At 38.6% G+C, this 13,604-nt stretch overlaps 1 protein-coding gene across 6 annotated transcripts in view; it reads left to right on the plus strand.

Moving 5' to 3' along the window:
• Positions 1 to 13,604, plus strand: part of SENP7 (SUMO specific peptidase 7) — a 65,254-nt gene that overhangs the window by 37,977 nt on the left and 13,673 nt on the right. For 5 of the 6 annotated variants that reach the window (XM_061628172.1, XM_061628173.1, XM_061628171.1 and 2 more), the window contains 9 exons: positions 1,241 to 1,378; positions 2,053 to 2,086; positions 2,829 to 3,008; positions 4,502 to 4,764; positions 8,236 to 8,369; positions 11,470 to 11,586; positions 11,742 to 11,861; positions 12,121 to 12,213; positions 12,600 to 12,817. In XM_061628172.1, the coding sequence (XP_061484156.1) occupies positions 1,241 to 1,378; positions 2,053 to 2,086; positions 2,829 to 3,008; positions 4,502 to 4,764; positions 8,236 to 8,369; positions 11,470 to 11,586; positions 11,742 to 11,861; positions 12,121 to 12,213; positions 12,600 to 12,817 (1,297 nt within the window). The remainder of the gene's footprint in view (positions 1 to 1,240; positions 1,379 to 2,052; positions 2,087 to 2,828; positions 3,009 to 4,501; positions 4,765 to 8,235; positions 8,370 to 11,469; positions 11,587 to 11,741; positions 11,862 to 12,120; positions 12,214 to 12,599; positions 12,818 to 13,604) is intronic. The other variant, XM_061628170.1, reaches the window with a different exon arrangement.

Consider the following 13,604-nt stretch of genomic DNA (forward strand, 5'->3'; position numbering starts at 1 on the left):
GCCAGCCAGGACCCCTTTTAAAAGAAACAAGACAGTTGTGTCTGGTATTGATGCCCAATGGCAAGCTGACTTAGTAGGTATGCAGCAATTTTCTAAGTACAACGAGAACTACAAATTCATTCTAACTGTGATAGGTATCCTGTCTAAGTAAGCATGGGCGCTGCCTTTAAAAAACAAGATGGGCAGAGAAGTATCCAAAGCTTTTAATACTATATTCAGGCAGAATGGAAGAAAGCCTAGAAAGCTCCAAACAGATTGTGGCAAAGAGTTTCTAAACAAGCATGTGAGCAGCATGCTAAAACAACATGGTGTTCATCACTTTGTCACCAATAATGAAGTCAAAGCAGGTATTGTGGAGCAATTTAATAGAACTTTAAAAACAAAAATGTGGAGGTATTTTACAGCTAACAACACTTTCAGCTATACTGATGTGCTGCCACAGTTCTTAAAAAGTTATAACCACAGCTTTCACAGAACTGTCAGAGCCAGGCCCGTCAATGTTAATCATTCTAATGCCCTGAAAGTTTGGAAAACAGTTTATGGAGACTTTATTTACAAAAAGAGAGAGAAACCTCAGCTCGTCAAAAAAAGGGGACCATTGAGGATTTCCAAAAGTAAAGGGAAGTTTGTTAAGGGTTATGAACAAACTCATGACAGAGATGTTTACAGTGGATCAGGCAATCAATAGAGCACAAAGACCTGTATTCCTGTTAAAAGATTATGCAGGGTAAGCAGTTGCTGGTACCTTCTATCCTGAAGAATTACAGAAGGGTTACTGACAAGGGAGACAAAGAAAATCCAAGCTACAAAAGGCAAGGGTAGGAGAAAGCATCATTTTCTGAAATGGTAAGGCTGGCCCAGTAAGTTCAACAGTTGGGTACTTCTAATCTTTGTGAGCCTGGATAAAAGAATGGGTGATAGTGGATTTTACATAACCCTACCATTGCAATAGACGGCACTTCCGGCCATCTGGTCACATGACCAAGCACATGGCATTTGTTTTGACAGCTGGTGATGTCACTGCCAGTCACATGATGTTTGTTTTGATGATGTCATCATGCACATGGTGGTCACGTGACCACATTTTGACAGCAATTAGGTCCGTCCTACTCATGACACACATAAACTTGAGATCTGGAAATCCTCCTTTAAGAATGATTTATTTTTTAAAATTCTTAAAGCTTTGAAATTTGGTCGGGTGGACAGAATAAATAACCAATGTGTATTGTTTACTTTATAGGTTTCAGCTGAACTACTTACACCACACTCCCCTGCAGATTGTAACAACTTTAGTGAACAGATGGGTCTTGCCTTATATATAAAGTTTGAAATGCTTTATATAGGGAAATATAAAGGAACAGCAACAGGTTGTGCCAGAGTAAGTTCATTGCTACTGATTGGGACTAAGATTCAAATCAATGTTCTGAAGAATTCTTGGACTTGCTTTTCATGAACAGCAGCCTCCCCTCAATCTGAATTAGAAACTGTATTTGAAATTGGGGGAGGGGTCAAAATAAATATGTGAATATGGCATTAGTGTCAGCAGACCAAAGGAGAAAAGATTCCACTCAGGTTGCAATAGTAGCTTAATATGTGAGATTAAACAGCCCTTTGCATCCTGACCTTTGTTTCTGGGGACCAGATGCTGTCCATAGAAATAAGTATATATGTCCTGCTGCTGTTTAGTGAGATGTAGGCATGCTTTAAAAAGTGTAAAATTGCAGCCTAAGTTTATATACTAGCTTCCCTCATTGTACATTATGCAATCTTGTCCCTCAGTTTAAAAAAGATTTGTGGCATGGGTGGGCAGATGCTGCTAGATCCCAGCTGTTACTTGAAAATTGGTTTGTTAAATGTTGATAGTTTGAGTGGAACATACTTTGAGGCAAATGTTAATTTTAGATTCTAAACTTTGACATAAAGTTTGAAATGTTTTGTTAAATATTTCAATTATTCATTTTCCTCCACTTTAATTTACAATATATTAATGGAATGTGTTTCTAAATACTTCTGCTGAAATTACTCATTTCCTGTTTTTTCTTTTCTTTTAAGTTTACAATCAGTGACATTAAGATCCCATTTGAAGGTAAAGTGCATTTCATTTGTTTCATTGCATTTCCTCAGCAAGGTAGTTGATTTCACAGCCCAATTAGTATCAGGTATTTGTTTACCCTTAATTACAGTTCTGTTAGCCATATATATGAATAACAGTTATTTATATAAAATCCAAAAGTGCTGTGTTCTTACAGTGCCAACTGTAAAAAAACCAAAAATCATCATACCCCTCAACATTTCCAGAAGTGTCTGTAGTATTTACATTGGGGGGGGGACAATTTGGGTGCAGGGAGGGACAATTCTGAATACCATTCTAGCAAAAAGAATAGTAGAGCACACTCATTACATGCAGAAGTTCCCAGGTTCAGTCTCTGGCATCTTCAGTTTTAGAAGGAGCAGATGAGTGAAGGACCTTTGCCTAAAGACCCTCATAAAGCACTGCCAGTCAGAGTGGACAAAACAAGACTAAATGGACAAATAATAAGCGTAAGGCGATCCCACGTCTATTTTGTGTAATAGATCGGTTTTGAAAGAAGTGTTGACTACTAGAAATCATATGAGTCAAGCTTAGCTTAATTGATATCCTGTCAGTGTGACAGTTGTAAATGAATGGCTGTTTATGTGGTTCAGAAGTGGTTTGATGAGCATGAGAATCATGGTATTGAAGCTTACTTAGTGACTATTTTCTTGAAAAATGATAATGTGAAGTTGTGGTTGCAAGTGCAATTCAAACTTGTATATAATCTGTGTATTTTAAATTCTGTTCTCTGTAGTGGCCCACAATAAGAAAATTGAACTGTTAGTGGATTCCACGCACTTAAGAAAGTTTGGACTGTGGATGAATAAAGATTCCTCAACTTCTAGAAGTAATGCTATTATTTTTCTTTGGCTGTCATCAGATTATGTGGAACAAATTGAAAATCAAATTGGAACATCTATATTAAACAAGCAAGGTATTTGTTTTTTAGTTAAGTGGAAATTTCTTATGCGTTATTATTGCATAATTATAATGTATTACCTGTGTTAGATCTTATAGCTTTGAACATAGAATCATAGAATAGGAGAGTTGGAAGGAGCCTATAAGGCCATCAAGTCCAACCCCCTCCCCTGCTCAATGCAGGAATCCAAATCAAAGCATAACCAACTTTAGATTTTAATTTGGCCCAACAGGACTTCAGTTTCTTCTCCTCCCCCTGCATGCCCTCCAAATCTGCTCTGGAAGGTCCTCCAATTATTTGGAGCTGATTTTGAGGGCGTGTGGAGGGTTGGAGGGGACAGGAGAGAAAGAGAATGGACCATTGCACTGCAGAACTGAATGCAGCCCTGTATTTTTAAGTGCTTTAAAATTCTTTGTAAATTTCAACAGTGTATGGGAAAATTACAAATCCAAAAATTATATGCAGTAATCTCAACTGGATTGAAAACTACTGGCTTTTTTAAAAAGAAAAGAATGAAAATATGTTTTCAGAAGTACCACCTTCCACATGAGGCTGCCCACGTACCAAAGTTATTACTGAAGGGACCTTTTTCAGGTGTCTTCTCAGTAGCAGTCTGTCTGGTGAGGCAGAGCTGCCCTCCCAACTCCAGCATCCACAGTTTACCCAGGCAGGTCTGCTTCAGGTGAGGATGGTGATGAGGTAAGTTGTGCCAGCAGAGCCTGCTACCCGTCCACTTCCACAGGCTCCTACCCGTCCACCTCCACAGCCCCAACCTTGCCATCCCACCAGCCCCATCCAGGTAAACTGCAGTGACACCAGTGTTGTGAGAGTGGCTCTACCCCAGCACATAGCCAAAATTCAGCAGATGGCATTGGGAGGGTTTTTGCAGCTGTAGTGCCCAATTTATGGAGGACCTCCTGGCAGTCACCCTTACATCTTTCATGAGTCAAGCAAAAAAACCCTTTTTATTCTCTCCGAGCATCTTAAATGTCATCTGATTGTTTTATTCTTTACATAATGCATTGGTGCTCTTTTTCTTTCTTTTGCTCCTTCTGTATTTTTTTGTTTTTGATTTTTTTATTATTTGCCAAACTGAGAACAATATTAAATAAATGAATAAACAAAATATTTTTAATCTGCTATTTGAGCAGAAAACATTTTAAAGAGACGCTACACTTTGGATTATTGTTTTTATGTTTGTATTTCTGTTTGTAAGCTGCTTTGAGCAACTCCTTTTTGTGAAGAGGGAAAGTGGGGTATGAACTCTTTAAATAAAATGTAACTAATTGAATTTTGTCTCATATTTATTTATTTATTTATTGTATTTGTATTTGTATACCGCCCTATAGCCGAAGCTCTCTGGGCGGTTTACAGTAACTAGGCTTGTTTGTATTTTGTCTGATCTGCTTTCTACTTAAGCAGCTGACTAAACTGCATAGATGAATAAATGCAGTTCCATAGTACTTCCTATAAATCTCTGCTAACATATTGCTTTTTTCTCTTTACAGCCAGTAATACTGAATTCATTTTTATTAAGCTGTCTCAGCTGCTCACAGAAGAAGAGCAGGTCATGCTGAACAAGATAATTGTGGAAGTGAGCAAGAAGAATGTATTTCCAGACCTCTCTGACTCCTTACCGTGGGAGGAAGCCATTCTGTTCCTTAAAGAAATCTCATGTGAGGAAAACTCCTTGCTTGACCAGTGCTATGAGTCATTCCAGCATCAGTTACAGAAGGAGAGCCCTTCGGTTCTGATGGAACCGCCACCTCAGGTAGATCAGCTATTCTCAAATGAATTATTTGCCATAAGAACACTTACTGGAATTTGGAAGGAAAACAGCAGTTTCCCAGTGGGAAATGCATTTTTTGCATTTAAAATCTATACTATTAATTTTAACACTCTCCAGAGGGTTAGCTGCATTAGTCTGCTGTAGTAAAAACAGAATCTTGTGGCACCTCCAAGACTGAGAGCGGAATCCAGTGGTGCATCAGTGGACCATCTTCATCTTCTCTCCACTGCAGCCCCTGCACCCCCAAAATCTGCTTATATATTATATGATGGCATAAGATTTCCCCTATTTTACTTTTAACTTATATATTGCCCAGAATGTGAGGTTCTCACAGCCGTTTTAGAGAATTATAGGGCTGGTTCCTGGGTCTGGAGGTGATTGGAAGAGAAAGTCTTTATTCTATACTTGTTTACTGCTTAATTCAAGGATTCCCCTATCTGATTTCACCACATCAAAAGGAGTTACTCGCTCAGTCCCTCTGCTTCAACCTGTAGATACCAATACCTATCCTACCTCCCTGTTGCAAAGCAGCTGTTTCCTGTATGGGGAGATAGAGACATGGATTGTTCATCATGTTGGATTTCTCGGTCACTGCAGCAACCAGATAAGATTTCTCACTGACAAGGAGGGGTGAAACATAATGTAACTTAGTTTGTTGGGTTTTTAATTGCCTGGTCTTAAAAGATATCATTGAGAGATATGTATGTAATAAAGGTATTTTTACAGGTATTTGTTTAGCTTTTGTTCATGGCATATTCCAGTCAGTGAGATGTCCAGACGCTGGTTTAGTTTGAATGTTTTACTGGCTACTTAGAATTCCCAGTTAAGCTTTTATCTCTAACATGGTCTCTTTGTCCCCAGGCATATCTCTAAAGGCCAGGCTTTCAGCAGTACCAAGTACCCATAGCTTCTATACAAGCTGTTTGGGGCCCAAACACTGTTGGCAATTCATCTCTGTGCACATACATACATTGTATGGCTGGTCAAGGCATCAACCCTTATAAAACATTTCCAAGGGGAAGTGCCATGTAAGGGCTAGGAATTATCCTTGTGGTTTTTCTTATCTCTGTGTAAGAATTTTGTTTGACTGGAAAAAGCTCTAATGTAACAAATAGGCACTTATAAAGCAGCCATTAGTTTGCAACCTGTTCTTCAAATATTTATTTATTATTTGATTTATATCCCACCCCTCCTCCCAGCAGGAGCCCAGGGTGGCAAATAAAAGCACTAAAAACACTTTAAAACATCATAAAAACAGACATTAAAATGCATTAACACAAAACAACTTTAAAAACTTTTTTAAAAGCTTTGAAAATATATATATATATATATATATATATATATATATATATATATATATATATATATATATATATATATATATATATATATATATATTTAAAAGGTTAAAAATATTGTTTTCCTTAAAAAAAGGTTTAAAAGTATATTAAAAAGCAATTCTAACACAGATGCAGACTGGGATAAGGTCTCAACTTAAAAGGCTTGTTGAAAGAGGAAGCCGAAAATAGGCGCCGAAAAGATAACAAGAGATGGCGTATTAAATATGTATTTAACTGAATGTATTCTAACTCTGTCTAATATTTCTAAAACTACATCCAGTAGATTCTTGCTGTTGTAATAGTTCTGTATTGAATGAACTTTAATAGGAATCTATAAATAAATAACAAAAAATCTATAAATACATTCAAAGCAGGAGACCATCTAGGGAGACAATTGGACCCTTGGATGATAAGGGAGTCAAAGGTGTACTAAAGAACGATAAGGAGATTGCAGAGAAGCTAAATGAATTCTTTGCATCTGTCTTCACAGTGGAAGATATAGGGCAGATCCCTGAACCTGAACTAACATTTGCAGGAAGGGATTCTGAGGAACTGAGGCAAATAGTGGTAACGAGAGAGGAAGTTCTAAGCTTAATGGACAATATAAAAAAAGAGAGGTCCTCTTGTGGATAAGAAATTGGTTAAGAAGCAGAAAGCAGAGAGTAGGAATAAACGGACAGTTCTCCCAATGGAGGGCTGTAGAAAGTGGAGTCCCTCAAGGATCGGTATTGGGACCTGTACTTTTCAACTTGTTCATTAATGACCTAGAATTAGGAGTGAGCAGTGAAGTGGCCAAGTTTGCTGATGACACTAAATTGTTCAGGGTTGTTAAAACAAAAAGGGATTGCGAAGAGCTCCAAAAAGACCTCTCCAAACTGAGTGAATGGGCGGAAAAATGGCAAATGCAATTCAATATAAACAAGTGTAAAATTATGCATATTGGAGCAAAAAATCTTAATTTCACATATACGCTCATGGGGTCTGAACTGGCGGTGACCGACCAGGAGAGAGACCTCGGGGTTGTAGTGGACAGCATGATGAAAATGTCGACCCAGTGTGCGGCAGCTGTGAAAAAGGCAAATTCCATGCTAGCGATAATTAGGAAAGGTATTGAAAATAAAACAGCCGATATCATAATGCCATTGTATAAATCTATGGTGTGGCCGCATTTGGAATACTGTGTACAGTTCTGGTCGCCTCATCTCAAAAAGGATATTCTAGAGTTGGAAAAGGTTCAGAAGAGGGCAACCAGAATGATCAAGGGGATGGAGCGACTCCCTTACGAGGAAAGGTTGCAGCATTTGGGGCTTTTTAGTTTAGAGAAAAGGCGGGTCAGAGGAGACATGATAGAAGTGTATAAAATTATGCATGGCATTGAGAAAGTGGATAGAGAAAAGTTCTTCTCCCTCTCTCATAATACTAGAACTCGTGGACATTCAAAGAAGCTGAATGTTGGAAGATTCAGGACAGACAAAAGGAAGTACTTCTTTACTCAGCGCATAGTTAAACTATGGAATTTGCTTCCACAAGATGCAGTAATGGCCATCAGCTTGGACGGCTTTAAAAGAAGATTAGACAAATTCATGGAGGACAGGGCTATCAATGGCTACTAGCCATGATGGCTGTGCTGTGCCACCCTAGTCAGAGGCAGCATGCTTCTGAAAACCAGTTGCCGGAAGCCTCAGGAGGGGAGAGTGTTCTTGCACTCGGGTCCTGCTTGCGGGCTTCCCCCAGGCACCTGGTTGGCCACTGTGAGAACAGGATGCTGGACTAGATGGGCCACTGGCCTGTTCCAGCAGGCTCTTCTTATGTTCTTATGAATAGAATAACACTTCAAGGTGCTGCAGAATGCATTTTTGGTGTTAGAAGCTATCCCTATATTCAGGAAAAAGCAGTCTTCTAAGGAGTTTTTATGTACTGAATGGATGTTGTCATATATCATGCATTCCAGATGACAGATTTAATGAGGGGAGTACATGTGTATTTTTTAACCGTTATCATATGTGATTTCTTGCAACCAACTTTTTCACATTTCAGCTGTCATAATTTTCTTACCCTTAGTGGTGCCTTTAACATAGACCACGAAAGATGATCTTGCCTTTCTTTCTGGTAGGAATCAAAATCAAGCCTCACCAAGCCAAGTTACTTGCTACTGCAGAAGCAAAATTCTGGTCAATATTCCTTTTCCATCACTTCTCTGCCGAAGAATGAGTGGAAAGAGTTGCGAGAGACTGGACCCGTTCGGAAGTATGTATAGTTGTTTACATGATACTGAAATATCCAGAAGCAAATTATATAGGAATACACCCACTGGCTTAATTAGTTGCTAGAAAATACCTTCCTATCCTTAAATGAAAAAAGTGTTGATGAAAGTGTCTTACTTGATTCTTGTATGTAACTCCAAACCAGAAAAGCATTATAGCAGGAGAAAAATGTTGGTTGTTATGCAGTTTGCTTAATTTCTGCATCCCTATTAGGGATTCCTTACATTTGAAGACTGCTTATTTCTCTAATTATCTTGTTCAAATTCACATTTTATTATGACACCTAGTTCTTCTTTCTGGTTCTGCTATTTAACATTTTATTATGAACAGGGTACTAGGCAGAACATAGGCTTCGATTTAAAGAACCACAAGTGGAGTTCTGCCTGTATAGCACAGCTTTCCTATATTTCTCCATCCTGCTGCAGACCGTTCTGTCTTCAAAATGCTGCTCCTGACCCTCCAGAATAGCTTGAGATGTCGCATCAGATTGGGATGGGGGCATCAGAAATAACCCCACTTCCCATATGAGTGGAAGCAACTCCCCTATGAGGAAGGATTGCAGCATTAGGGGCTTTTTAGTGTAGAGAAAAGGCGAGTAGGATGTGACATGATAGAAGTGTATAAAATTATGCATGGCACGGATAAAGTGGATAGAAAAAAGCCTTTCTCCCTCTCTCAACACTAGGACTTTGGACAGCTGAATGTTGGAAGATTCAGGACAGACAAAAGAAAGTACATCTTCACACAGCAGATAGTTAAACTGTTGATTTCTCTCCCACAAGAGGCAGTGATGGCCACCAGCTTTGGATGGCTTTAAAAGAGGATTGAACAAATTCATGGAGAATAAGGCCTATCAGTGACTAGTAGCCATGATGGCTCTGCTGTCCCTCCATAGTCGGAGGCAGTATGCTTCTGACTATCAATTGCTAGAAACCACAGGAGGGAAGAGTGCTCTTGCTTTTAGATCCTCCTTACAGATTTCCCACAGGCATCTGGCTGACTACTGTGTGAACAGGATGCTGGACTAGATGGGCCACTCACCTGATCCAGCAGTCTCTTCTTATGTTCTTAAGTGCCTTCTTATCAGCCAAGGAGGTCATATTTGATTAATGCTAATTTCAGCCATTCCTGCCTGCCCTGGTGGTGTTCATCAACACCAGAAAGGGCAGGAATGGCTGAAATTATCAGTGAAATTGGCAATGAATGGTCAGGGAGAGACAGCTAGCAGTGCAGAATACTAAGGATAGTAGAGGAAAGGCATTTTTCTGAAGTGATGGTCTTGAAGAGAGCTTTGAAGGAGAAGCAGGAAGTATATAAATTACGATGGCCCATTACTTAGAGAAACTGCAATAAAAATCATGACCCCTTTCATTGCTGTACTATTATTATTTTATTTATTAAATTTATATCATACCCTTCCTCCTGAAGGAGCTCAGGGCAGCAAACATAGACAAAACAATTTAACAAGAAAAACATAATAAAAACATTTCAAAACATTCCAAAACAACAATTTCAGTTAGAAATATTAAAATACAGTTTTGCTAAATCAGTGCTAAAGATCTAAAAGTCTTTAGCCTTCAGTAACATCAAACCTTTTCAGTTGCCATAATTTTAATATGGCAAAAATTATGTTAATTCCTATACAGGATCCCTATTAAATGCAATGCTGCTCATGCTTTTGCAGCTTCAAGGTGGAACTAGCTTGTATTGGGCTTGTGGATTGGGAAGGAAGACCATGAGGGCATGTTTGGCAGTGCTGGTCAGGTTAAGTTGTGAGGGTATTGGTCAGATATTGCAATCTTACTAGGCACTTCACTAGTCAAAACACAGTGCTATACAGCTAATGTTGATGTGTATACCTGTATTTTATCACAGAACTGGATGGCAATTGCTTCTGACACATTTGAGCCAGGCAGAAGGAGGGGATGGAGTAGGGCCAGCAAGAGGTGGCCCTTGGGAGAGTCCCAAGGACAGGATAGAGGCCTGGAGGGCCGCATTTAGCCCTCAGGCCTGAAGTTCCCCACCCCTGCCATAGAAGAATAAATATTCATTCTCCAAAGGCCCAATGAAATAAAAATTTCCTTGATTGTTTTCTAAATGTCAGTAGGGAGCTAGCCCTTTAGATTTTCAAGACCAGAGCATTCCATAAATGTGGTGTTGCTACCAAAAAGCAATGGATGGAAATCTGTGGATGGAGAACAGACCTGAGTTGAGAAGGATATGAGCACTTCTCCATCTAAAGATCTTACATTTCCTACAGCAGAAGCACCACTGTCATACACCTACTGATTGTGTGGCCTATTCTCTTTGTCATGTAGTCAGTGCATTGGTCAATGTTAAGACACAGTGTTGAGCTAATAATTCAAGGCTACATAATAGAAAAGTGTAGTCATGTGCTGACAAATTAATTTAAATGTTCTTTGATTATTTGTATTTTTTCTTACTGAATAAAACAGCGGTAGAAAAATATTAGAATGACTAAGAAGAATTTGACCTTTTATCATATTATTTCTTGTCACATTAGACATAACTGCTGCTGGTGGTTCATTACTGGAAGTACATAATGAGACATGTCTGAAACAAACTTGCATTAATGTGTGCATGTGCTTTTCCAGAAATATGGTAGCTGCTATGACGTTTTGCACTTAGCCAGTGGAAAGATCTTCATTGGCTGATCATGGTGACCAAGTTTACTTGTAATACTAAGTCAGTCATAGTTTGGCACAAACACATGGGCTTCTGGTCAGGATATTGTGGCTGCTTTGATCCTCTGGTCCTCTTGCTGCTGTGAGCTAAGCCATGGTTTGGCTTACTGTGTCGTCCAAACCTGGGCTCACAGTTTATCTCTCTCCAGACAAATCATGAGCTGTAGCCAAAGTGGCTTACATAGCTTAATGTTACATGCTATATTATGGTTTGGCTTATTATGGTTTGATGTGTGAAATATACCTTTATCTGTTGCCCACCTTTATAGATAAATGATAAATTGTTCTACTCTCCTTTTACTAATTATAATGTAATAACAATTAGATTACTTCTTATAGAATTATCATCAGTTATTTAATGTCACCTTTGCTTTCTAGCTTGATAGTTTATCCTCCCCCACCTGCAAAAGGGGGTCTGGGTGTCACAAGAGAGGATATGGAATGTTTGGAGTATGGAGAATTCCTCAATGATGTAATCATTGACTTTTACCTTAAGTAAGTAATATATATGGTAAGTTCCTCTATCATTATTCAAAGCTAATTATCTGTGGGGAAACTCATTTTTACCCCTACCTTTGTGCATGAATGAACAAAAAATAGATGTCCACATGAGAAATAAAATGTTTGTGTATCTTTTGCCTTTTTTGTAGGTATCTGTTGTTGGAAAAAGCCCCAAAAGAACTTGCTGAGCGGTCACATATATTTAGCAGTTTCTTCTATAAGTGCCTGACCAGGACGGAAGCAAACACTGAAGAAAACCCAAACCTGTCGTAAGTTGCCTTTAAATGCTTTCTGGTCCACCTTGCAGTCATGTCCTTCTGGAAACAGGAGTTTCCCAGTGGTAGACTCTGCTCTCCTGGCCAGTGACCACCTGGGATAGGTCAGCTAATCCTCAAAGGTAGATTTACCTGTCTTGCCCATAAAAGAGCAATATAAAATGGTTTATACCCTCTTCGCTGGGTTTGGGGAGATGCAAAAACATTTCCTTTGTTTCGGACAGATAGCATTAACTGGCTTGTTTCCACACAGGATAGCTCAAAGAAGACACAGAAGAGTAAAAAGATGGACTCGACACATAAACATTTTTAGCAAAGACTACATATTTGTGCCTGTGAATGAAGAGTAAGTTTGCTACATTAATTAGAATCTCAGCCTTTTTCCGCCTGGTAACTTCCATTCCAGAAATTTTAGTTTGTATTTGTTTGAATATGCAGTTATTACCTAGAGCTTGGGTGATTCTAAAAATGAACATGAAGCCTGAAATTTCCTGTGATAAATGCCTGCATGCATCTTTCATATGTAATTGGTAATTTAGCTATCATGCAGAAAAGGCAAACACTTATGGGGAAGTGGCCTCTTGATTATAGTGAGCATAGTTGTTATCAGATCTTAATAGATATCACAGTGGGGAAAGCATTCAGAGTCCAACCCTCCCTTTTTTTTCTTTGCTCCTCTTTTAGAGAATCAGATACTGATTTCCTTTTTCTCTCCTTTCCTTTCCTTTCTAGGTCTCATTGGTATATTGCAGTTATTTGCTTCCCTTTGCTAGAAGAAGTTGTATATGAGGATTGTCCAGATCAGGGTTCACAGCAAATGTTCTTCCAGCAATCTCCATGTCAGCCAGAAATTAAAAGTGACACTGTTAGAACAAAAACTGTGTTGGTCTTTAATGATACCAGGAGTGATAAAGAGGAGTTAGACTTAAATAGCAGCCTGCAGCCCAAAGGTAATGATTTAAGAACATACACTAGATAATATTATATGGTTTAGAATGCTAATTATGCACTAACCTCTTAGGACTTATACTTGCATTTATGACTGCACCAGGATTCTATGAATCACTTACTGATAAATTTATCTTTGAATAGTAACACAAGGCCCACAGTTTTCTGGAGATCATCTTTTGTTCTCTACAGTCTTAGCACACGTTCATTTAGCCGCAATAATAAAAGTAGCTTTGAAAAATAATTCATTTTAGCTCAGCGCTTGAGTTAACGTAAGTGTTGGTAACCAGCTAGAAAATAGAAATAATATTCTGTTGTATATCATTCTTTCACTGAAAATAATCTTGTTGTTGAAGATTTGCTTTAGTTTATGACCAGGGATTGTGAGGATATTGTCAAAATTCTCAAAAGCAGAATCCAGATCAAAATAGGCAAGAAAAGCTATCCCATAATTTTCAATATCCATAATCAAAATTTTAGAGTCGGTTATTAGCTAAGAGACAGAGCTACAAATCACAAAGTACCTAGTTCAGATCTTGTCTCTGCCATGAAGTTGCCAGAGGGTCTTCAACCATTTTCTTTTAGCCTCAGTCTCCCATCTGTCAATAAGGACAATAATACTGGCCTATTTTTCAGGGCGGTTGAAACAACTGCTGCAAGATAGTTCCAGTCAGAGAGCTTCAACACTAAAGTGTTATACAAATGCTAAGTCTTATTACAAATTGCAATGTTGATCACATAATTGGATAGACTTTATTTTATATTGGGAGCTTACAGGTACACTCCCCC

Source organism: Rhineura floridana, chromosome 5 (assembly GCF_030035675.1).
Source record: "Rhineura floridana isolate rRhiFlo1 chromosome 5, rRhiFlo1.hap2, whole genome shotgun sequence".
NCBI lineage: Eukaryota > Metazoa > Chordata > Lepidosauria > Squamata > Rhineuridae > Rhineura > Rhineura floridana.